Consider the following 25,325-nt stretch of genomic DNA (forward strand, 5'->3'; position numbering starts at 1 on the left):
GTTATAGAAGAAACGGACATGTGATCAGCTAAGGACAAAATAGAAGGACAACCTTTTTTCACATTCAGTATGAATATACAATACTACTATTACTACAACTAATTATTATTATCAAAAATAATATTTTTATTTTATAATTTAAATTATGCATTTTGAAAAAAATCTATAAAGAAATATATTACTATTGCAATAATGCTATAATAATAGTATTATAAAATAAAATAGAAAACAAATCAAATAGACTGCATTTATAATAATTATTATTATTATTCCAAATAATATTTTTATTTTATTATTTAAACTATACAAATTAAATTCATCAATAAATAAATATACTACTATTGCAACAGTACTAAAAAAATAAAGTATTTAATAATAATCATTATTAATAATAGTAATAATTAATAATAGCTCCAATAGAAAAAATATAGAGCTTTATTTTATTTTGATGGAAAACCCTAAAGCTGCTCTCTTGTTGACAACAGATATCAATTATTAAATAATTGAATACTTTTGAATTTTGACAACAAAAAAAGCTTGAACCTGAGTGAAGAAAACTAACAAGACTATAGTGTGATGCAGAAATTATGTACTTTTGTAGGTATAAAGCCAGAAACGAGATGCATTTTAGCACTTCCAGTTCAATCGTCCTGAAGTCAGTGTGTTTTTGAAGGGTTGTGTGGTGAACACACGCCCAATATATTTAAGGACTATATATCTCAAACTTTCAAGATTTGAGTCAGTCATAGACCTTATTTTCAGCATCAATCAAAAAGCCAATGAAAAAATCCTATTGGGTTTTCGTCGAGGGAACCAGGGTAATGTGAACTTCTGGGTTGGCCTACAAAAACCAGTGGTGGAGGTAACGAATTACAACTACTCACGTTACTGCAATTAAGTAGTACTTGTACTTTTTTTAGTAGTATATTTCTAAAGCTGTACTTTTACTTGTGCAAATTAAGCAAAATTCGTTACATTTAAATCCTAATTCGTTACTGAGTATGCCCGATTTGAATTGATATTCAAACCTTTGACGGCATTTCAGTAGATATCCGAAAGATATCCGGTCGTAAATGGACAAATAAAAGCCCTGATGTCTGAACCGTGGGAAAAGCTGCCGCTGCAACAGGGTTGAAGAGCTGATCGGACAGTGAGGGAGTCAAAGTTTGGAGAAACAAACTACATGGAAGTGTTATCATAAATATCTATATAAGTATCTACTGTATATAGCCTGTAGAAATTATTTATCTTTGCTGCTAGATTAAACTTTGTCAAAAGTTATCATTCAGAATAGATCCACGCCTGACCGCTGAAAATGCTACTGGAAATTTTATTGACTGAGTGAAATGCACCAGAAAGTCTTTTGATATGAATAATGGAACTTTAATTTCTTTTCAATGTAAGTTTATGCTAGAAATGTTTCAGAATGGGATATTTGTTTGATTTGTACATATAAATATCCTAGTCTGTCTAACTGCATCACTACATTGTACCTGCCATCTGATGTTCCATTTATCTAAGTAAATAATATGGCTCTTAAATAAGTGAAGTGAAGAAGTGAAGTGACATACTGCCAAGTATGGTGACCCATACTCGGAATTCGTGCTCTGCATTTAACCCATCCATCGTGCACACACACAGCAGTGAACACACACACACCGTGAACACACACCCGGAGCAGTGGGCAGCCATTTATGCTGCGGTGCCCGGGGAGCAGTTGGGGGTTTGGTGCCTTGCTCAAGGGCACCTCAGTCGTGGTATTGAGGGTGGAGAGAGCGCTGGACATTCACTCCCCCCACCTACAATCCCTGCCGGCCCGAGACTCGAACCCGCAACCTTTGGATTACGAGTCCGACTCTCTAACCATTAGGCCACGACTTCCCTTTTTTTAGAATTTTATTACTGACTGTACTTGTCTTTTTTTGTTAATTCAGCTCAGTTTGAAATCAAGCTTCTTTGCTGTAAGCTTTTGCAACAAAGTTACCATATTTTAAAGACACAACAGAATGAGCAAATGTTTAAGCTTGAGATTGTTTTTAATGGTAATTAATCAATGTTTATTTGTAGGCTATGTAAATAAAAGCCTATATTAAAATCTGTTCATCATATAAAGTGAACTTGTCTTTTTTAGAAGACTTGGATTAAACCACTCAAAGCTTGAAATAATGTTTGCCTTGAAAAAATGGATGGACGAAACAATTTGAAATATTAAATATCTTTATGGCAGTATACAGTATGTGGTAGTTTTGCCAATAATTAATAATCGTCGTTAAGTATGACGTAAGGACTGCTGTTTCCGGGTCCAAGCCTCTACTAATTTCACTTGAGAATCCTATCTTAACAGCCATTTATGAGCACTATTTAATTAATATTACATATTTAAGCTAAGCATTTAAAAGTTTGCTGTGCACACTGCAGTCTCCGTGCTCACAGTGTCTCGGACACTAATATTTTAGCTGAATCACTGTCTGGCCATCTGCGTTTTCAGTTTGGAGGTAAAGGTTAGGGTTATAATTTCAGTATTACATGACATCGTGGGTGTATATTAGCACAGTTTGTTGTTTTCTTGGGGCATCTGGCAGAGAGTTAGGACCCAGAAGCGACGATATGAATTCATAATTTTTGGTAATTCATTAAATATTGCCGCTAAAAAGTAACTAGTAACTAGTACTCTGAGTAGTTTTTGAGACGGGTAATTTGTACTTTTACTTAAGTACCGTTTTGACACCAGAACATTTACTTGTAATTGAGTATTATTTCAGCAATGTAACAGTACTTGTACTTAAGTACAAATTTCCAGTACTCTTTCCACCACTGACAAAAACACGTGCTCGCTGCAGCACACAGTAAGTGCAGTCGATCACTTGCTGACCTGTTGAAGTTGATGAGCCAGATGGTGACCTCGGCAGGAGCCGCTTGGTCCCAGTGCATGGTGTATCCTTTACCCAGCATCACCACAGGCTGGAATTGCTGGTAGTGGTTCCTCTTCCCCAGAGCACCGACCAGCTCCAGAGGCTTGTCTGGATACTCATCCTTCACCATCTTCATGTTCAGGTTGGCTGGGTTTCGGGTCTGGACATAAATCTGGATGGGGCGGGGGCAGAATATTAGAATATTTTGCATGGTATTTAAGTGCACGTGATTTTTTTTCGTGTTTGACAGCTTTGACAGATCAATTGCCTTTCTCCCGGAAAATGAATTTCAAAGACGACTAAAAGGCCCATTCACACCAAGGACGATAACTATTAAAAAGATAGTTCTAAAAATCGTTCTCAATATTAAAGTGCCCCTATTATGGATTTTTGAAAATGACCTTTCATGCAGTGTGTAACACAGCTCTAAGTGAATGAAAACATCCTGCAAAGTTTTAAATCTGAAAGTGCACCGTGTATAAAGTTATAGCCTCTCAAAAGAAAGAGTCGACTCTGAATCATTGAAACGAGTCATTTTTAAAACGAATCCTAAGCCGTTTCATGTTGAAGTCATCATGAAACATTAGCATATTGCCCGCCCACTTGTTGGTCTTTTCAAGTTGGTCTGAATGAAAATGCAAATTCATTCTTGGCCACTAGGTGCCGCTTTTAGAGCGGTAAAAATAGCGGTTTCCCCAGTAACGCTGTACACAAAGCAGCACTGTGCTCACAAACACTGCTTTATCAGGCATTATAGGCATGAAGAAATGAAAATGAGACCAATCGACCAATCACCGCATATTAGCGTCCCGCAAAGGTGGGGTTTGGAAAAATTAATCGTTGAGTAAATCGTTTGGGAGACATTGAGCAATTAAGGTACAAATAAATGCATATTATAAAACGATGAAAGTGTTTTTTATATCAAAAAGTGTATATTTTTAAATGTGATTGTTGGTACATTTTACCAGTATTTACTATACTTTAAAAAAAAAAAATTAAATAGGAAAAGAAAAAATGCAATATGAAAATAATTTAAGAAAAAAAGTGTTTTTTTTTCTTAGTAAAACACAAGATTTGGTTTTGAAAAAGCCTTTTTTCACAAGGTACATCTGGAAAAAGGGGGGGTCATTTTATATTCGTGTCAGCACGGTATATCGTCCGTTGGTGTGGACGCTAACATCTTTATCTTTATAGCTATCTTTATAGTCATCGTTCTTGGTGTGAACGGGGCTTAACAAGGTTGTCTGTCTGTGTAAACGCAGTTCTTGGAATATACTGAACAAGGTGCTGCTGTTTGAATGTAGATGCTTGTGTACCGACTGAAGGCTGCTGACACCAGACATGGGAATGTTTTGGGAGTAACAGGAGGGTGTGGGTTGGACTCACCTGGGCGTAGTGCCCGCTGCAGATGGCAGCTCTCCAGTCGGGGATGTCAATACAGTCGGGGTGCCTCAGGAGCCAGTTGTCCTCTTTGACTAGGAAAGCGCCTGGGTATTCGCTCACCGAGCCGTCGATGTCATGGAAAATGGTTGTCTTGTCTCCGTCCATCTCCATCTTGTTGAACCAGGGCCCCGGTTCACCAAAAAACACGCGTGAAGTGATCTAGAACCACGGTTACAGACAAGGGAACGGCAAACATGGGAAATTAGGAAATTATTTATGGCTTGTCTGTATTCTCTGGAAACCATTTTTGATGTGTTTTTTGTATTTTTAAAACCAATAGCTGTAACAGATCCAATTTAGTAACAGTTTTGGTTCTACAAAACTTTGGTTCTACACCTGACCTGCATTTAAACATCTTAATTGAAAATATTTTACATGATCTATTGATATATTTACACCTCCTATACCATTTAAAAGTTTGGGGTCAGTAAGATTTTGTTAATGTTTTTGAAAGTGTCTTATGCTCACCAAGGCTGCATTTATTTAATCAAAAATACAGTAAAAAAAAAAGAGTAAAATTGTGAAATATTATTAAAACTTAAGGCTGAATTGTATTATATTTTAAAATGTAATTTATTAATGTGATGCCAAAATTGAATTTTCAGTATCATTACTCCAGTCTTCAGTGTCACATGATCCTTTAGAAATCATTCTAATATGCTGATCTGTGATCAAGGGAACATTTATGATTATTATCAATTTTCAAAACAAAAAATAAATAAATAAAATAAAACAAGACAAAACATTTTGTCAGAATTATTTGATGAACCAAAAGATTTTACAGTATTTATTTAATATAGAAATCTTTTAAAACATAAATGTCAATTTTGATCAATTTAATGCAGCTGATTAAAAGTATTAATTTCTTTAAAAATATTGTAAAATTTGTACTGATGCCAATTTTTTAACAGTAGTGTATATAACCATTTGCATATGTGGATATTCTGGTTAATTAAACACAATAATAATATTTTTTTTTAACTAATATTATAATAATATTATTTATTAATATTTATGACTCTAAACTCTGATTGGATGAGCCATGTTTAAAACTGTTACTAATTCTCACACCTGTGTGTTCACATTTGTTAAATTCTATTTTACTGTAGCAAGATGGAATATTGCTCAGCAACCATAAACCAAAAAAAATCCAATTTGTTACATTTATATTAGTTCTTTTATGCCTTGACTTGTTTGGGATGCGTGTATTCATGTTTCTTTGTTGTTTTCACATGGAACTATCAAAAAAATCATAGCAAGTATTTATACTTGCACAAATTTATCCTCATAAACAATGCTCACAATATCTCTACTGTCGCACATTATGCACTGCCACACAATTCTAATCAGATTTCTGCTCTAGACTTTGCAGCCAAGGAAACCTCATATCTGACAATTGGAAGTGACAGGAGGGTAGGAGAGAGATGATTATAACCAGAGGAGGGACAACCTCTGTCAGCGAGAAGACGCTTTAAAATGTTATAATCCTCTTTGACATCCCGCACAAAATCAATCAGAGTTCCTGGAATAGCTGAGAGACAGTGACCCCATCCACTGTTATTAAGCAGCACAAAGAGCGCTGACATACATTTTGTCACAGGGTCACAGAGAGCACAGAGGTCTGGATGATAGCAGACATCGCTCGAGGGTCGGCGCTTACCGGCACGTCATCGAAGCTGATGTTGGTGACGTTGTTGTTTGGGCAGCTCTGCCACGAGTTGTTCAGGCGGAAGCCAAAAGCACTGGTGTGTCGCCCGCTGAGAGCGATGAATTTGCGGAAAGTGCAGTTCTGGATGTTGATCGGCCCATCGTAGATTTGCATTCCACGAATGGGGAAGTCCCTGCAAGGCAGACGGGAATGACATCCGTGAAGTGGTTTGCACTCATCAAATAATGATGGGACATTTGTTCCATGTAATGCAATGGACAGTTTAAAATATAAACTGAGAAAAAAAGATGCACTAAATGAAAAAAGGTCACTATTATTTATATACTACAGTTTATTAATATAAATGTTTGAATTTACCTCTAATTAATTTTTTTTTCTTTGATTTTAGTAATTTTGTTATATACTGTTATTTATTTATTTTAAATAAAATATATATTTGTATTTTTATTTTAGTTAAGTTGTAGTTTATTTCCCAGTAAGTTCTGTTTCCAGATAGTAATTTTAGTGATTCAAACTAAACTTATTTTATTCAGTTTTCAATGCAAACATTATAATTGTGTTTATTTTTTCATGTAATATTTATATTAGATTTTTTCAGCTTAATACAAAACATTTGAATAGTTTTGCTTTAATGATAATAACAGTGAATTAGCAAAAATATTGGCTTATAAGCATCCGTTAAATATGTTTTGTCTTACCTTGAGAAAAAAATCTTGTGATTGAGATTTTTAATATTGTTATTATTATTCATAATATTTTGAATTAGCTTTATGAGTTGTAATCAGTGTTGGGTGTAACATGTTACTAAGTAAAGCGTTACTGTAATTAATTACTTATCCACTGAAAAAGTAAAGTAAGGGATTACTGTTCATTTTTAGGTAATTTAATTACAGTTACTTATAAAGTACTTGCGTTACATACAGTAAATAATTCCATCAGTTCTAAAATCAATATTGAATTTGAAATCTAAATTTACTGTCTGAAGACAAAATTGAATGCAGAGGCTTTAACCCTCCGCGAGCCGGCTCATTCACTTTCAGATTTTCCTGATTCATAGAGAACCCTTAAATACACAGATACATATAAGACTAAAATCAATAGAATTTAAAAAGCTTGAAGTGTCTACTTTTAAATGAACGAATTCAAATCAGAAACGAATATTCCTGATTATGTAATCCGTATGAAACTAAAGCGAGATACAGTCTTTCCAATATCTGAAAGCCTGAAGTGTCTACTTTTAAATGAACAAATTAAAATCGAAAACGAATATTATCTGATTATGTCATCTGTAAGAAACTGAGACACAGTCTTTCCCGTATCTGAGCTCATTATATGCAGTCACCTGCTTGCAAACGCCCTCACCTAGATACAATTTTCTTTTATAAAAATAGATTTAAAAAAAAAACAAGATTCATCTAATTTTCCTCATTTTTGAAAGAAGACCTGCTATGAGGAATTTACCTCATAAGAACAGCGCGATCTGACATGGCTTTATTCAGCAGAGAAGATCATTTCTGTCATTTATTCTTACCTAAATTAGTTAACGTGTTATTTTTACATAAAGCTGTATGGATTTTACTAGTTGGGCTTTTCTTGAACATCTTGCCAAACTGAAATGTACTGTTGAACTTTTAAGCTTCTTTGTTATTCCGATATTTTGCAAAGTATTTATATTTGTTAACCATTTTAATAAAAATGTTTAAGTATTACAGTTGTTTTAAAGCTAAAAGGCTAAACTATTCTATGTTTGAGTCAAATTGAAAGAATAAAGAGTTTAATTTCTATTAAGGTTTATAGGGATTTTAAGATGTAGCTTAATTAGCGATTTGAATAATTAAGTTACTTATTGAGTACTAAGTTACTTTTCAGACAGAGTAATTAGTAAAGTAATTTAAATACAATATTGATGATGTAATTAGTAACTGTAATTAATTACTTTTTGAAAGTAACTTACACAACACTGGTTGTAATTATAGTTCTTTTTTTTGCAATTTTGTTGCTTTTGTCATTTTTATTCATTCTTTATATTACTTTATATGTTCAATTTATTTTTATTTTATTTAATGTTTAGTTTATAATTATTTCCAGTTAGTAATTTTAGTGAACTTTCAGTTAGTTGCCAATGCAATCTTTCTAATTTTTTAGTTTTTCAACTAATAATATTTATATTTTAATTTATTTCAGCTTTATTTCAAATGAACAAAATATTTTAATAGCTTTAGTTAACGACAATAACTCTGAATTGAATGACAAAATAATGACTTAAGCATTCATACACTATTACTTTTTGCCATGCTTTGGGAAGAAAACCTTGACATGAGATAACTTTTTACATTTATTATAATTATTATTATCATCATCATTATTTAAAAAACGTATGACCTCTGTGGGTTTGGAAACAGTCATAAGGAATGAAGCGTACTTCTCTTCTTACTATTTTCCTCCTCATTTTGAACAGCTATAACTTTCTGTCCCAGTGGTGGAAACTCGCCAAACTTGGCATGCATGAAAGGTCTGGGGTTAATTGCATTTTCTTTCATTTTGGGATGGATGGGATCTATGGTTGCCTAGCAACTTGCGGTTAAATTTTCAATATTTCAATATTTCCGCTGCCCTGTCTGAGCTTAAACTTTCCCAGTCCTTCTCATGTGTGATACATTTTCCCAAAGGACCCATCAGTTTCGCCTTGTAAGTTGTTTTATCATTATTTATTTTCTTCTCATCAACTGCAAGATTGTCAATGCATCTGACAATAATGTTGAAGGTGAAGCATAGTGAATTTATATTTTATTTCTGTTTGCTGCCACTTCACCTTTAAAATGTGGCTTATACTTTTTTACGATCAACTGTTCTTTTAACAGAACAATTAAAATGGCAGTGATGGTTGAATTGTCTTAATTAAAGCTCTTTTCCACAATCTAAAAGAATAATGCTTGAAGTTTAAAGAAGGCACCTGACACTTTTAAGAGAAAAGGGGAGAGATTTGTTTCAGTTTGACTCTCATGGGTGCAATAAAGATGGTGGTAAAAGTGTTTTATCATTCAATTTTTATAAACATTCATTTTCTATAAGAGCAAAAGACAGAGAATATAAAGTGACAGGTGCTGAGCTGCAATATTACAGATGAAAGTCAAGCACATGAAATCCTCAAGCCCTGTCAGGTATAAAGGAGTCTAGAGATAAATTGCTCTGAGACGTCAGAGAAAACAAAGTAAAAGCTGAAACTTTGGATTGATTTCTTTCCTATTGTAAACACAAAACTCACTAAGCATATTTCATCTTTACAGCAGTTTCCTCTACCGGCTGGATTCCACTAATTGTGGCTTGCAGCTATATTTATTTTTGCTATTTAGTTTACTGCAGGTGTTACATAAACTACACACTTCACCTTCAGTCAACATGAAGTCATGAACAATAGACTTTCTTAAAGGAATAGTTCTCCCAAAAATGAACATTTACTCACTCTCAGGCTATCCAAAATGTAGATGACTTTGTTTCTTCATTGGATCAGATTTGGAGAAATGTAGCATTGCATCACTTGCTCAACAATGGATGCTCTGCAGTGAATGGGTGCCGTCAGAATGAGTCCAAACAGCTGATAAAAACATCACAATAATCCACAAGTAATCCACACCACTCCAGTCCATCAACTGACATCTTGTGAAGTGAAAGACTGTGTGTGTAAAAAATAAATCCACCATTAACGCATCAAACCATTGTTTCCGTCTAAATATAATAGTCCATAATAACACTTCCTCCTTCCTCTAAGTCCATCTACTGTTGTCCTCTCACATCACAATCCAATGACATATTTGTTAATGAACTGCTTCAGACAGTTTTCCCTTGTTAACAGTGCTTAATCTGTGCATATTTCTCTCCTGATTCAGATGAGATAACTTTTTCACTGGAAAAAGCAATATTATGGATAGAAGACTTGTATTTTAGCCATTAAAGTGCAAAACATTTGAATGATTTTCCTTACAGATGCACAGCTTTTTGTTCCACAAGATGTTAACTGATGGACTGGAGTGGTGTGGATTACTTGTGGATTATTGTGATGTTTTTATCAGCTTTTTGGACTCATTCTGACGGCACCCATTCACTGCAGAGCATCCATTGCTGTGCAAGTGATGTAATGCTAAATTTCCCCAAATCCATTCTGATGCAGAAACAAACTCATCTACATCTTGGATGGATTAACAGTGAATAAATCTTTAGCATTTCATTTACAATTTTAGGTGAACTATTTCTTTAATAAATATTCATGGTCTTATTTTATGGAAAAAACAATGATCCAATCAATTCCTGAAAAATCAAGCACTACCCAAAATTTTTAAACTTTGATTATATTGTCGCATATAAATGCCAAATATGCAAATATATTAACAGAAGTAAATTGGTTGCAAATGCAGATTCATACTGACAACCCACTTAAGCCTACAGGCAACAAGAAGCTGAAGGCTCAATCACTGTTTTGTCATTTGTAATGATTTCTTTCAGTGTTTTAAAAACAGTTCTTTCAGTTCACCAGCTCTAGGACAGCTGTAATATCTCAGGACAGCTAATTCAGTGATATCTGTCAGATAATGGGCATATTTTCTGAGTACCATTCCACAAAAATGGCACACATTTTACAGCACCTTTAAGACATTTCTGGGAAAAATGTGGGCATTAATAGGTCAAAGTCAAAACCAAGGTCGGAGTGATTTTTCTCTTTGCAAGGCCACAGAAACGAACAAATGTCTCCCTGGAAACCTTGGTGCACACTTCCACACCATTCACAACGATTTAAATAGTGTTTTCAAGTGCAAAAACAAGATAAATGGTAAAGTGATGTTCATGACACTCACACTCCTCTGGGCAGAGACCTGCCGAGATGATCGGGGCCGCCCGGACCCCAGGATTGATCATTCAAGTCGGGCATCCCTCTGTTCCCGCTCTCTCCTACAAACAGAGAGTTCTTCACCTCCTGACGGGAGCCGTCGTCATCCGGGAAGGTTCCTCCACTGCGCACGAACACAGAAGCACAAAGTGAGAAAAACTGTGTGCGAATCCCCACCTTTTGAGAATATACACCACATCTCCGCTGCGTTCTCACCAATAAATTACTTTCACATTCCCACAAAAGCCCTGACTCCTTCCCTGCATCTTAAAAAGCCGACCATATAAGGCATTTTCCAATTACAGGCACTACGCCCTGCACTATAATGAATTCAGCAAATATGAACACATTTCATTTTTAGACTGCTGAAATGTGTGCAAAGAAAATAATAGAATAAAGGAAAAATTGGTGATTAGCGGGTTTACCTGGCGAGAGTCAGGCCGATTCCATTATCAGCGAACCTGCGTGCAATTAAGATGAAGGAACATGTCAATGCTGACCGCGTGCCATGCACACAGCAATAACAGATTCTAGAGCGCAGACAATCACAACTGACTCACATGGGTGATTGAAATCATAAATCTGTGCAAGAGACGCTCGACAGAATGAGAATTGATTTGCCAACTGTAACTACTTCACTAAACCTTCACAAGCATATTATTTTATTTTAAGAATGTAGTGCATTTACATCATAAAATTTTATGAAGCCCTTCAGTGGACATTGCATATTGTAAGTGATATTTCAGACACGTTGAGCTACAGTAATAATTCAGATTCATCATAGAAAAACAAATGCTCATGTTAAACAAGACACTAAACTTTTATCTGGGTAAAAATAAAACAAAACAAAATAAAATAAAATGCCGCAAAAATTAGATAAATGTCACACAATGGCAAAAATACCCATGAAAAAATGTCCCATCTGGCTAGGATTGAAACAAAACAAAACAGGCTTAAAGATGTCCACAATCACATAATTACCAGTGGGAATCTTCGCATTAAATTATTAAAAAATTAAATAAAATGAAATAAAAAGCTGCATAAATTAGATAAATGTCACACAATGGCATAAATACCAGTGGACAATTTAAGAATAAATGTCCCAGCTGGCTACAAAACAAAATAAAACAAAAAACAAAACAAAACAAAACAAAACAAAACAGGCCTAAAAGATGCCCACAATCACTTAATTACCAGTGGGAATCTTCGCATTAAATGATCAAAAAATAAAATAAAATGAAATAAAACAAAATGCTGCATAAATTAGATCAATGTCACACAATGGCATAAATACCAGTGGAAAATTTAAGAATAAACGTCCCATCTGGCTACAAAACAAAAACAAAACAAAACAAAACCTAAACTAAAAAACAGGCTTAAAAGATGTCTACAATCACATAATTACCAGTGGGAATCTTCACATTAAATTATTGAAAAATAAAGTAAAATAAAATGAAATAAAATAAAGCTTACTGGCAATCATCCAGCCAAACGTCTCCTCCTCTCAGCCATGCACCATGGTCCTGATTCTTGTAGGCCACAAAATGGTGAACTAGAGCAGGAACTCGTGGTTTAAAGAGGTCTGCATCCTGGTGTGGGCTGTACCTACCAAAGAAAGGCACAGGATGAATGCATATTAATTGGATAAATTGTGTAGTTTATTGTCCCTGCTGAAAAGACCAGATTGGTCCAGGCTGGTTTGGAGGATCAGCACAGTGATGTTATTAACTAAGCTGGTCTGCTGGTTAACTAGCAGCATGATCTTTGTGGTCGCCAAAGTTGTAGTGTCTTCAGAAGACTTAAAATATAGTAGTCAACATTTGAAGTGGATCAAAAAGTTCAAAGTTGCCCTAAAACAAGAACGGGTATTATTTTGGTTTTAGGACAGATGAACTCTGAACTCTGATGAAAGGTTTTTATCGACTTCAAATGTTGACTACACTGTAAAAAAAGTTGAGCCAACTTAAAATTTTAAGGCAAGCAGCTTCAGCAGATTTTTGAGTTCTCTCAACTTATTTTTGTAGGAGATTCTCAACTTTTTGTTGTATGAACTTAAAACAACAAGTTGAGAAAACTCAAAAAATTTGCTGAAGCTGGTTACCTTAAAATTTTAAATTTTAAGCTCAACTTTTCTTTTTTCTTTTTTACAGTGTACTGTATATAACACAAGTCATATGCATTGCTGTGAAATTTTGTGAGATTTGTCTTTTCGGAGCAGGAGCAGGAACTGCAAATGCTAACCTCGCTCCTACTAGGGAGAGGTAGGGTCTCTTGTCCTTCGCATTAGCCTCAGTGGTCTTTACTCCATGATCGAGGATCATCCCCGCCTACCATAACACATAAACATCAAAACATGAAAAACTAGACCTCAGTGCTTTATTTCAACCTAAGAGGGCAGATAACATGAGTGTCATGCTACATCCCAATTAAAATACTAACATATACAGCATTCTGCTTACTCTTCTATAAGTATTATGCAGATTTTATAAGCTCATATTAATTGAGAAAAGATAATATATTAAGAGAATAAATTAACATATCACACCGTAGAACCATTTAAAACGAACTAGTGCAGGCAAAATGATGAAAAAATACACAAATCTCTGGGGTCAGTAAGATTTAAAAAAAAATTAAATTCTGTACACTTTCTATTATTCAAAAAATCCTAAAGAAAAATTCAAGAAATACAATCACAATTACTCATATGATTCTGTAGCTTGTTTAAAAGTGACAGTAAAGATATTTATAATGTTGCAAAAGATTAGTACACTTAAAATAAATTGCTGTTCTTTTCAACTTCCTGTTCATCAGAGAATCCTGAAAAAAATATATCACATTTTCTACAAAAATATTAAGCAGCACAACTGCTTAATCAACATGGAAAATGAATATTTCTTGAGCAGCAAATCAGCATATTAGAATGATTTCAGAAGGATCACGTGACACTGAAGACTGGAGTAATGATGCTGAAAATTCAGGTTTGCATCACAGGAATAAATGACAATTTACAATATATTCAAATAGTAAACAGTTATATAAAAATGTAATATTATTTCACAATTTTACTGTATTTTTGATCAGCCTTGGTCAGAGCAGGAGAGCCTTTTTCAGAAACATTAAAAACTCTTACCGACTTTAGAACAATTTATTTTTCTAAACAAGGGCGAAAGAAAGCGTTTGTCTGCTTCCTCCTTTTGAACAACAAGCTCATCAATCTCAAGCATCAGCCTTTTAATGGTGTATACAAAAGAGCGGCGCTAGCGGCACCTATATCTCCGGTGCCGTGGCCCACTTTCATTCACGATGACACACACACACTCACCCTGTAATTGGAATGAGCTCTGTTATTAATGAACAGCCCCATGGGTGTATGTTCGGACTTGCCGGGGAAGTACATGCCCTCTGATGGACCGGTGGGGACATGGTGGAAAATGAACCAGAATCCTGTTTCCTGCAACACCACACACACACACACACACACAGATATTACATGTGCACGGAGACTGTGCTAATGGGCGTCCTAATGACACAAAACGCATTGAGAATGAGCTCACAGCGGTATATAAAAAATATCCACGGCTAAGCAACACACGCTGCTGTATGATCCATCACAAATAAGCATGGTAGGTGGAAAGGAGCCACCGAGATACCACGGCACCATTAATCAGCGGCATCGCTGTGGTAACGAGACTAACCTCGGATCCGGCCGCGGCACAGTTGATGAGATTGTTATTGGGGTTAGCCATCCAGAAGGTGGAGGTAGCGCTGAGAAAGAGAGAGAAGGACACTGATTAGATTGTTCTGATGCCACAAACATAAACAAACACAGCTGACATTTAGCACATGTCCATTCTTAACCTCATCACAACTAGATTATTATTGGCTCTTCTGTAACTACATGTAGAAAAAACACATGAGAGATCCGTCCTTTTCTGCTTGTGCCACTTTATTATTGACAGGAAAATGAAGTTGGTTGGGAAGAGAGAATGGGATCAGAATACAAACTGCAACCACAGCCGTGATTCCCACATGATTGTATTTACCCATCCATCCATCCATCGTTTGTTCTATCTATCTATCTATCTATCTATCTATCTATCTATCTATCTATCTATCTATCTATCTATCTATCTATCTAGATGTGAAATATGCAAAATGTTACTGCAATATTTTAATGTGATTTAATCACGAATGACAAAAGTGGTGATATTCCAGGTTTTCTGGCAGTGTCTTCCTCTATAATTTAAGAGCTGTGAAGCTTTATCCTCTCTATCGACCGAATTTCAATCTAAAAGGTTCATGCAATATATATGAGAGCAATTAACAGTTTAATGCAATTTAATGCCCTAACGATTTGGAAGCCGGTTCATTCCACATGCTACACGGAACCATCTAAATGCACTAAAAAGGTCTTTGTATGAAGATAAACATCCGTGTGGGGAAAAAAAGCATCTGTTGCTTGTTTATGTGTTTGTGTCGCATTGGTGCCATTCTTAAGATGTGTAACTAGACATCGTTAAAAATTAAAGATTCAATTCCATAAGTATTCACCTTATCCTAACACCGCACATATAACCGCACTTCAAAGCAATTCCCAGCTCTCGGCAACTCTGCGGTACAAATTAAACATATTTACTATCAACACCAAACCCCAGTTTTCCCAACCCAGACAGTTTCGCTGCCAGAGTTTAGTAGGGTTTCTTAATGTGGTGATGTTGTTATTTTAATTAGCAATGATTATATGAGGTTCTAAGGATGCGAGTGCATCTAAGGATAAAAATCATTACACAATAATGAGCTCGGCCGGAAATGATCATCAGTGCGACCGCATGTTGTGTTGTTGCTTTCTTAAGAGGAAGCCTTGATTAAAGAATACCAGCGCGAGTGAGAAAACAACTAAAAAAGGGTTTGTTAGAGGCACGAGTCAACAGAATGTAGCAAATATAATGATGATGGCTACGGCATCTCTTAACGATACAAAAAAAATTAGAGCTGCACGATTTGCTGCATGACAGCCATATTGCAATTAATTTGACAAATACTGGAAATGCAATTTGAACAGCAATATGATAATTGAACATTTCCTTGTTTTGATATAAAAGCAATAATAAACAGAACATTGCTGAGATATGAAAGATAAAATAATAAAATAAACCGAACTAGGGCTGGTTTATGATGGTTGGCTAGTTATTCAGTTATTCAAGAGCCATTTGGGTCCATGAGGCCAACTATAGTTCATTTTTAAATATTAGTATATATTTATCTATATGTGCATATGCTAATATATACATAAATTAGTCGATAGCAGGGTTCTTATCATTAACTAACAATAAAATTACTAAAAACATTTTGTTAACTGAAATAAAGCTGAAATAAACTAAAATATAAATAGATGAAAACTAGATGACTTTTAAGAAATGTAACAAAAAATAGTTGCTTTTGTTTATTGTTAATTGTTTATGTTAATGTTTGAAGCACTAAAATCACTAAAATTACTATACTAAATAAATCTAAACTGAAATAAATAAATACAATTAAACAACCAAACAAATAAATAAACCTAAAAAGTAATAAAATGAACAAAATGATAAAAAAGTCAAAATAACAAAAGTATAAAAAATATATTTTTTAATGAAAACTGAAAATAAAGGCTTTTTTAAATAAAAGCTATGATTATATATACATACTGTAAACATAAAATTCTTAAATTATTTTAAAATACATAAAGTGATCTAAAAATTACAATTTATATGGAGAATAAATTCTGATCTACAGTATATCTATTTTATAGTTTTGATCTTAAAATTGGCTCCATATTCCTAAGGCAAAATTGGATTTCTTAGTTCTTTCTTTTAATTTAATTTTAGGGTGACATATTCTTGGTTTCTTGAGGTAAAATCATCCACACCATTCAGTGAGTGTTACCTGCAGTCCTGGCGCGGTTTGGCCACGTATCCAGGATAAGCTCCGTTGGTTATGTCACGGCACATCTTGCTGTCTCTGTCGGAGGGCAGCAGTGTGCTCGCCTTCACCAGCAGACCCAGACAATGGTCGAACGTGTTCCTCTCCTCCGGTCCATCCTCAGTGAAGAAACAGTGTCCTAAAGCGTCATAGCCGACAACATCCTTCACCTAGCGGGAGATTAACAACATTAGAAGACAGAAGATTTAAAGGTTTTTAGCAACTGTCCTGAGGGCAAATAATGAAACCTTCACATAAATATAAGTGAAAACTAACTAAAAGAATACCCAATGACTCATCATTGGGTATCATACTGTTCAAATCAATCAGAATCAAAAATAGAAAAAGAGTCTTCGTCTATGAATATTTTTAATACATAGTGGATAGGCTTTATTGGTCAATTTTATGCTGCTTTTTGAAGCTTCATAGTTTAAAACCCCATCCACAAAGTTTTGATATCCATCCAACATGCATGTAACAGAAGAAATTAATCAGAATCAAAAATGGAATCAGAGGGTTTTCGTCTGTGAATATTTCTCATGAAAAATGGCTTTAAAAAACTTAAAATATGGAGCAAACCGTATAAGGCTGCATTTTTAAGCTTAATAGTTTAAATCCCCATCCACAAAGTTTGGACATCCATTAAACATCATGAAAGAAACAGGTTTGGAAGGATATGAAGGTGAGTAAACAATGACAAAATTCTCATATTTTCTATTCCTTCATGTAATGCTCATGTTAAATCACATACTTCATGTCATAAGTACTTTTATGTACTTCACATAAAGACGAGTAAAAACTAACTAAAAGAATAGGAATGACTAAAATTAATCAAAATGATTCATTCATCTGTGAATATTTTCAGAGAAAAACAGCTTTAGAAGACTTAACCCTCTGGTGCTGTTCGGTCATGTTTAACCAAAAAAAATTAAATATAAAAAATTAAAAAAATTAATTGTTTTTTTTTACAATTTTTTTTTTATTTTTTGCTTCATCTGAACGGTACAATGCTTGTTCTGTTCGCAGTCAAAAATGGCCGCATTGGAACTGAAAAAAATGTTTGGAAAAGTTTGGTTACTGCACCCAAAAAAAAAAAAAACAACTTACTGAAAACTAGTTTTTTGAGATATCAACCTCAAATTTGAAACACAACTTTAAGATTTATGGGTTATGTTTTCACAGTTTTAAACTAAAACTAAATAAATAAAAATTGTATTTTGTGCATTTTTCATAATAACACTATAATAACTTCTATGGCTTAAATGCTTTCAAGATTTATTCAAGATTACTTTCAGGTCTATGCTTATAAAGTGGTTAACAGTTAATAAATGGATCATAACTATTTAATAAATATAATTTAGTATAATAAAATCCCTTAAAAATACTAAATATTAAATAAAACATTATCAAACTAAAATATAGTACATTATTTCAGTGAAAAAAACATTTGATATATATTTTGATATATTTGATATATAATTAATATAATGTATTTGATGTATACATGTAGAAATATAGCACACAAGTCATATTGAAAACTTTTATTTTGCTTTTATGAATCGTGCCAGTTAATACCCCATTCACAATGTTCGGACATCCATCCAACATCATTTTTTGCAAGTTGTGGAAGAAAAACACAGGTTTGGAAGAACATGAAGGCGAGTAAACCATGACAAAACTATAATAATTTCTATTCCTTCATGTAATGCACATGGTAAGCAACAACTCAACATAAAAACCACTACAAGATGTTTCCATAAAAGATGTCAGCTATCTTCTCATTTCGAACACCTGCTGTGAATACACAATTCTAAAAGCCTCAGGCGAAGCTGAAATGCTGCACTTTTTGCCATCAAATACGACGCTGATGGAAACATCTGCTCAGTGAGTGCTGGCAAACAAACATGTTTTTTGGGACTGAAAGCAATTCCATTAATCCTTTCAAAGTAATAGGTGAATTGTAAACTACCTCAGTGTAGTACTGCTGGGCAGAAGAACATTTAGCCTTGTTAAACGCATTAGAGGCAACCCTCGTCAAAGAGTTATTCACGTCAGAGCTCTGAGGTTGGTGCATTCCCCCCGCTGGCTCCTAAATAAAAGCGTAGCATGCTATCACAAACGCATAATGCGGCTTCAGTGTACCGTAACTTTTCACCTCATCTCCTGTGAAGAAAATAAAGCAGCTTAGAGCAGCGCTCCAACATCGTTGAGAAGTGTTTGAACAGCAGCTCCGCTCTTTAGAAAAACCAAGGACGGACTGCGGCGCAATAAATTGCAGATTCACATTCCTGTTCTGTTGAGCTCTGACAATCCACATTTCATTTAACTAGATAGAGTCAAAATAAGCCAAGTACTCTTTTCAGCTCTGATATGATGTAAACAATACTAGATGGCATCACTATTTGTAAAACAGCTGGCTATCAAGTGTGACTACAATATTTAGTTTCCTGACTTGCCTGTTTTCCATCCCTAAAGCTTCAATTTAAGTCTTGCAAAGAGCAAAGGGGTGTGGCCTGTCAATCAAAATCAGACAGATGATTGACAGCTAGAGATGGCTAAGAATGGAGGAACAGCGACTGCAGGAAGGCATTCAGCCATATTGAGGTTTTATAGACTTAATCTTTTCAGGCTTTCTGCTTTTAACCGGTCTTAAACTTCCAGTCTTGGTTACGTAAAAGTCCGTTCTCTAAACATCCTGAAAGTCTCTTTAACATTAACCCTATTTTTGTCTTCTCAAGAAAATGTATTTTACGCATTTATACAGATTAAAATGTTTCTCAAGTAAACTGATTTTGTTTTAAAAAAAAATTAAAATGAGCTTCAAGTAAATTTTTCTTGATTTAAAGATTTTTAGATATTTAAAGAAATGTAAAAAAAATCTTCAAGTACATTTATCTTGTTTTAAGAATTTTAAGATATTCAGATATATATGTTACGACCTGTGTTAGTTTGTTTTCTATTGTTTGTGTTCTTTTTCTTTTTCTTGTTTTCTCTAAGTTTTCTCTAATTTCTCTAATGTTTATTTTGAAATTGTTTGATCTCTGTTTTTGGGCAGGGAGTTAGGTAAGATAAATGTATTTTCTTTTGGTATTTAATTAGGTTATTAATTTTCCCCTCTTTTCTTTTTATATTCGTTTTGTTTGTTATTTTGGCCTTTTGGACACCCTGAAGATTTGCTCTTTATTTCACTTGTTATTCTTTAATAAATGTATTACTTTTTGCTTCAATTTTGTGCATTTGTTTTTTTGGTTTTCGACCGGAGGGATGCGTGCTGGGATTCCATTTCCACAACCCAACTAATTATTTATTACGCCTCTTTAGTGTTTTATATTTTCCCTAGAGGCGGGGCGTAATAATTGGGGGCTCGTCCGTCCAATTCTATTTGTTTGATTTGGAAATTTGCCCGATCCAAATTGAGAAGTTTTCGGCTTTGCTGGTGAGTACCATTTATATATTTTTATGTTTTGATTGGCAGTTTTTTCATGCGTATTGGGGAAGTGGTAGGTTAATAGATGGAATTTAGTATGGAGGCGTTTAGACAGGCTCCTTCGTGTGATGTTTTGGAGTCCTGTCGGAAAATTTATTTATATTTAATCGCTGATTTCTATGATATTGCGATTTATTAAAACTGATAGAAAGAAGGAACTGAGAGACGTAATTCAAGCTGCACCGATTAAGCAGGGTATTTTGCAGTCTAGTTCTAACGTTGAGGTAACTGATGAAGATAGCGTTGATGTTGCGAGTTTAGATCCCGGGTTGCGCTCACTTAGTGGTGTAAACTCGGAGGATTTAAAACTAGCTATTCAGAGATCTAAGCAATTAGATCTCGAAATAAAACTTCAGGAACACACCACTCAATTGTTACGTTTTAGGCAGTGCGAACTAGAAACGCATGCTGATGATCGTCGTTCCAGTTCAGTTAAGACTCATTTTGATGTACCCTCTACTAGTGTTGACTATCACTCACCCTCTGTGCCTTTGTCTGTGGCTCCTGGTCATCCTGCTGATTTTGATGTTAGTCGTCATCTAACCTTGGTGCCTGCATTTAGAGATAGTGAGGTAGATTCATACTTTGGCGCATTTGAGCGTATAGCTGCTGCGTTGCGCTGGCAGAGAGAGGTTTGGTCTCTTTTGATACAGTGTAAATTAACTGGGAAAGCCCAAGAGGTTTGTTCTACCTTATCTGTGAGTGATAGTTTAGACTATGATAAATTGAAAAGTGCGGTACTAAGGGCGTACGAATTAGTGCCAGAGGCGTATAGGCAGAAGTTTCGTGCACATGTTAAAAATGCCTCTCAAACTTATGTGGAATACGCACAGGAGAAAACTGTGCTTTTTGATAGATGGTGTCATTCCAGCAGAGTCGTTAATTTTGAAAATCTCCGTGAGTTGATTTTGATTGAAGATTTTAAAAATTCATTGCCAGACAGAGTTGTTGTCTATTTGAACGAAAAGAGAGTTTTGACTCTTGCTGAGGCTGCCGTTTGTGCAGATGAGTTTACTCTTACTCATAAAAATGCGTTTGTTGTACGTCGCAAATTTAATTCTCCGTCTTCAGAGAAAAACGTTAAAATTTCGAAAGTAGGTTTGAATAAGCAAGCAATGCCAGTTGAAGCCCGTGAATGTTTTTACTGCCACGGACTTGGTCATTTGATTGCGAATTGTCCTTCACTGAAAAATAAAAATAAAGGGAAGTCAGCCAAAAGTGTTGGTTTTGTTAAGAAAATTGGCAGTCAATTTAGTTTGAATATTGATGCCGCGTATGATCCTTTTGTGTGTCAGGGGATGATCTCTTTTAGTGGATCTGAGCGAGACTTAGTTCCTGTAAATATGTTGCGGGATACAGGGGCCAATCAGTCGTTTGTGCTGGCTAGCAATGTTGCCATTTTCTGAGAAAAGTTATTGTGGATCTGATGTTCTCATTCAAGGAATTCAGTTGGGGGTGTTGAAAGTACCGTTACATAATGTGTACATTCGATCCGGTTTAGTAACAGGTTGTGTAAAATTGGCAGTGCGGCACAAGTTACCTGTGAATGGTGTGGCCTTAATTATAGGTAACGATCTCGTTGGAGGGAAAGTACTCCCATTTCCCGAGGTCATTGAAAATCCCGTGTATGATTCTGTTACTTCCGGTGAGTTGGCATCAGAGTTTCCTTCAGTGTTTGCGGCGTGTGTAGTTACGCGGGCTCAAGCGCGTAAATTTGGTGATTCGATTGATATTTCGGATACCTTTTTGGCAGCTGAGGACCAAGTTAAAGGTGAAGTTCGCATTGTACAACCTGAGCTGTCTGATTCTCAGTCGCTGTCCGCGACTAGTAGTGCTGAACTAGAATCAGCTGATCTGTCGTTGTCCATTAATAAAGATGTGATTTCTGCTGAACAGAAAAAAGACACTACTTTATTGCGTGGCAGGAATGCAGCGTTTAATTTAAAGGAGATTGAGAATAAATCGATAGGCTATTTTTGGGACAACGAGGTGTTAAAGAGAAAGTGGACTCCAGCAGGGTCTGATGGTTTAGGTTGGGATATTGTTTTTCAACTGGTCGTGCCTAAATGCTTTCGAAAACAAGTTCTGAGTGTGGCCCATGATAATGTAGCAGGACATCTGGGTATTACTAAAACCTATTCTCGCATTTTGCGCTATTTTTTCTGGCCTGGCATTAAATCTGATGTTGCGCGGTATTGTCGCTCGTGCCACGTGTGTCAGGTCGTAGGAAAACCTAACCAGATTATACATCCTGCACCACTTAAACCTATCCCTGTTATGGGAGAGCCATTTGTACGAGTAATCTTGGACTGTGTTGGACCGCTACCGCGAACAAGATCTGGACATGTTTATCTGCTTATGCTTATGTGCGCGACAACTCGCTATCCGGAGGCAGTCCCATTGCGTTCATTAAAAGCGAAGGCTGTGGTGAAAACCCTAATCACGTTCTTCTCTACCTTTGGCTTTCCACAGGTGATCCAAACGGATCAGGGGACTAATTTTATGTCACGATTATTTAAACAGGTACTGTCCCAACTGAAAATTAAGCACAATACATCTAGTGCTTATCACCCAGAGTCCCAAGGTGCTCTCGAAAGGTTCCAACAAACCTTGAAGTCCATGCTGGATAAATATTGTGCCGAGTCAGAGAAAGACTGGGATGAGGGGTTGCCTTTTCTTATGTTTGCTGTCCGTGAGAGTGTTCAGGAGTCATTAGGATTTAGTCCTGTAGAACTGGTTTTTGGACACACGGTAAGGGGCTCAAAATGTTGAGAGAGAACTAGCTGACTGAGCAAAAATCGGATTGTAATCTACTAGAATATGTCAGTTCTTTTAGAGAGCGATTGCATAATGCTTGTAAAATGGCTCAGACTGCATTGGAAAGTACCCAAGTGAAAATGAAAAAGCGTTTTGACAAGAATGCGGTTTCTCGTTCGTTCTCTGAGGGGGACAAAGTCTTGGTTTTATTGCCAATCCAGGGTGCTGCATTACAGGCTAGATTCTCTGGTCCGTATGTCATTGATAAGAAGCTGAATGAGACGAATTATGTTGTTCGGACTCCCGATCGGCAAAGAAAAACTTGCGTGTGTCATGTAAACATGCTGAAGCTGTATGTGAGTCGTGGGGAAGATATGGATTTAAAAACCTCTGTTATCACTCCAGTTGCCTCGATCGTGATTGCTTCTGACAGTGAGGTTGATGAAGATGGACTGAATCTACAGAGTACCCTGATGTTGGGTGGCAGATTGAATAATTCCATGATTTTGGAGAATTTAAATTCTCATCTGGCGCATTTATCTGACTCTCAGCGCACTGATATAGTAAAGTTGATTAATTTATCTTTGGGGTTGTTTTCAGACGTTCCTGCCCGCACTCAGGTACTAAAGCATGATATTGACGTAGGTGATCATTCACCTATTAAGCAACGTGCTTATAAAGTGAATCCAGTTAAACGTAAAGTTATGGAGGCCGAGGTAAAATATTTAGTTGCAAATGGATTTGCAGTTCCGAGTTTCAGCGCCTGGAGTTCACCCTGTTTATTAGTCCCGAAATCAGATGGAACACAGCGGTTCTGCACGGATTATAGAAGAGTAAATGCCGTGACAAAACCAGATTCGTTTCCCCTCCCGCTTATGGAGGATTGTATTGATAACGTAGGGTCTGCGCGCTTCGTCACGAAACTCAACATGCTAAAGGGGTACTGGCAAGTTCTCTTGACGGAGCGCGCGGCCGAAATATCTGCGGTTGTTACTCCGGATGATTTCCTGAATTATAGGGTGATGGCGTTCGGACTGCGCAACGCTCCGGCTATGTTTCAGCGCTTGATGAGTCAAGTGCTGGGCGGGGTTTCAAACTGTAAAGCTTACCTCGATGATATTGTTGTTTATTCGAATACATGGGATGAGCACTTGACAACGTTTTAAGTACTGTTTTTAATCGTTTACTGGACGCATCTCTCACTCTTAATTAGTCTAAGTGTGAGTTTGGCAAAGCGACAATTACCTGCCTAGGGAAACAGGTGGGGCAAGGGCAGGTTCGACCTGTTGCTTTGAAAGTGCAAGCTATTACAGAATTTGCAGTGCCTCGTACGAAACATGAACTTAGGAGATTCCTAGGAATGTCTGGCTATTATCGGGGATTTTGTAAAAAATTCTCAGATGTTGTGTTGCCTCTAACAAATCTGCTTCGCGTATCACAAGTTTTTGAGTGGACTGAGGAATGCCAGACTGCATTTGATTCTGTTAAAAACTTTTTGAGTAGTGGTCCTGTTTTAACGGCTCCAAATTATTCATGTGCATTTCAGTTGGATGTTGATGCAAGTGCTACTGGTGGTGGTGCTGTCCTTCTGCAGGATGATGGAAATGGGATTGAGCATCCTGATGGGTACTTCTCAAAGAAATTCCTGAAACATCAGTTAAATTACAGCACCATTGAGAAGGAGGCGTTAGCCTTTTTAATGGCTTTACAACACTTTGAGGTGTACATTGGTTCTAGTTCTCTTCCGGTAGTTGTATATACAGACCACAACCCATTAGTTTTTTTGTCTCGGATGAAAAATTCAAATCAACGAATTATGCGCTGGTCTCTCTTTGTCCAGGATTTTAACCTGGAAATTCGCTTTAAGAAAGGCAAGGATAACGTGTTGGCTGATGCACTGTCACGGTCGTTTGATTCTGAGTAAATCTACTGTACTTTACTGTATGTAGATTCTTTGTGTATGAGGGTGTTACGACCTGTGTTAGTTTGTTTTCTATTGCTTGTGTTCTTTTTCTTGTTTTCTCTAATCCAAAACAGGTTCTCCAATCATGGGATGTAAGCAACCATTGGTTGCCTAGTCGGGGCGGGATCTTTAAAAGGACGCTGCTGACACTCATCGAGGAGCTCATTCTTGGTTCGGTCGCACGTGGGTTGAGAGCTCCGGAATCCCTCCTCCAGCCGATGATCAAATTGTGTTTCAGAGATTTTGTTTTT

The 25,325-nt window shown here is 35.9% G+C and overlaps 1 protein-coding gene across 1 annotated transcript in view; it reads right to left on the reverse strand.

Annotated features, from left to right (window-relative positions):
- Positions 1–25,325, reverse strand: part of LOC306888058 (cell migration-inducing and hyaluronan-binding protein-like) — a 145,890-nt gene that overhangs the window by 9,550 nt on the left and 111,015 nt on the right. Inside the window, exons 14-23 of the mRNA XM_079446179.1 lie at positions 16,832–17,037; positions 14,602–14,671; positions 14,229–14,357; positions 13,148–13,233; positions 12,380–12,511; positions 11,332–11,367; positions 10,875–11,030; positions 6,016–6,196; positions 4,299–4,514; positions 2,873–3,084 (exon numbers count right to left, since the gene is read on the reverse strand). Coding sequence (XP_079302305.1) covers positions 2,873–3,084; positions 4,299–4,514; positions 6,016–6,196; positions 10,875–11,030; positions 11,332–11,367; positions 12,380–12,511; positions 13,148–13,233; positions 14,229–14,357; positions 14,602–14,671; positions 16,832–17,037 — 1,424 coding nt within the window. The remainder of the gene's footprint in view (positions 1–2,872; positions 3,085–4,298; positions 4,515–6,015; positions 6,197–10,874; positions 11,031–11,331; positions 11,368–12,379; positions 12,512–13,147; positions 13,234–14,228; positions 14,358–14,601; positions 14,672–16,831; positions 17,038–25,325) is intronic.

Source organism: Barbus barbus, assembly GCF_936440315.1.
Source record: "Barbus barbus genome assembly, chromosome: 2".
Taxonomy (NCBI): Eukaryota; Metazoa; Chordata; class Actinopteri; order Cypriniformes; family Cyprinidae; genus Barbus; species Barbus barbus.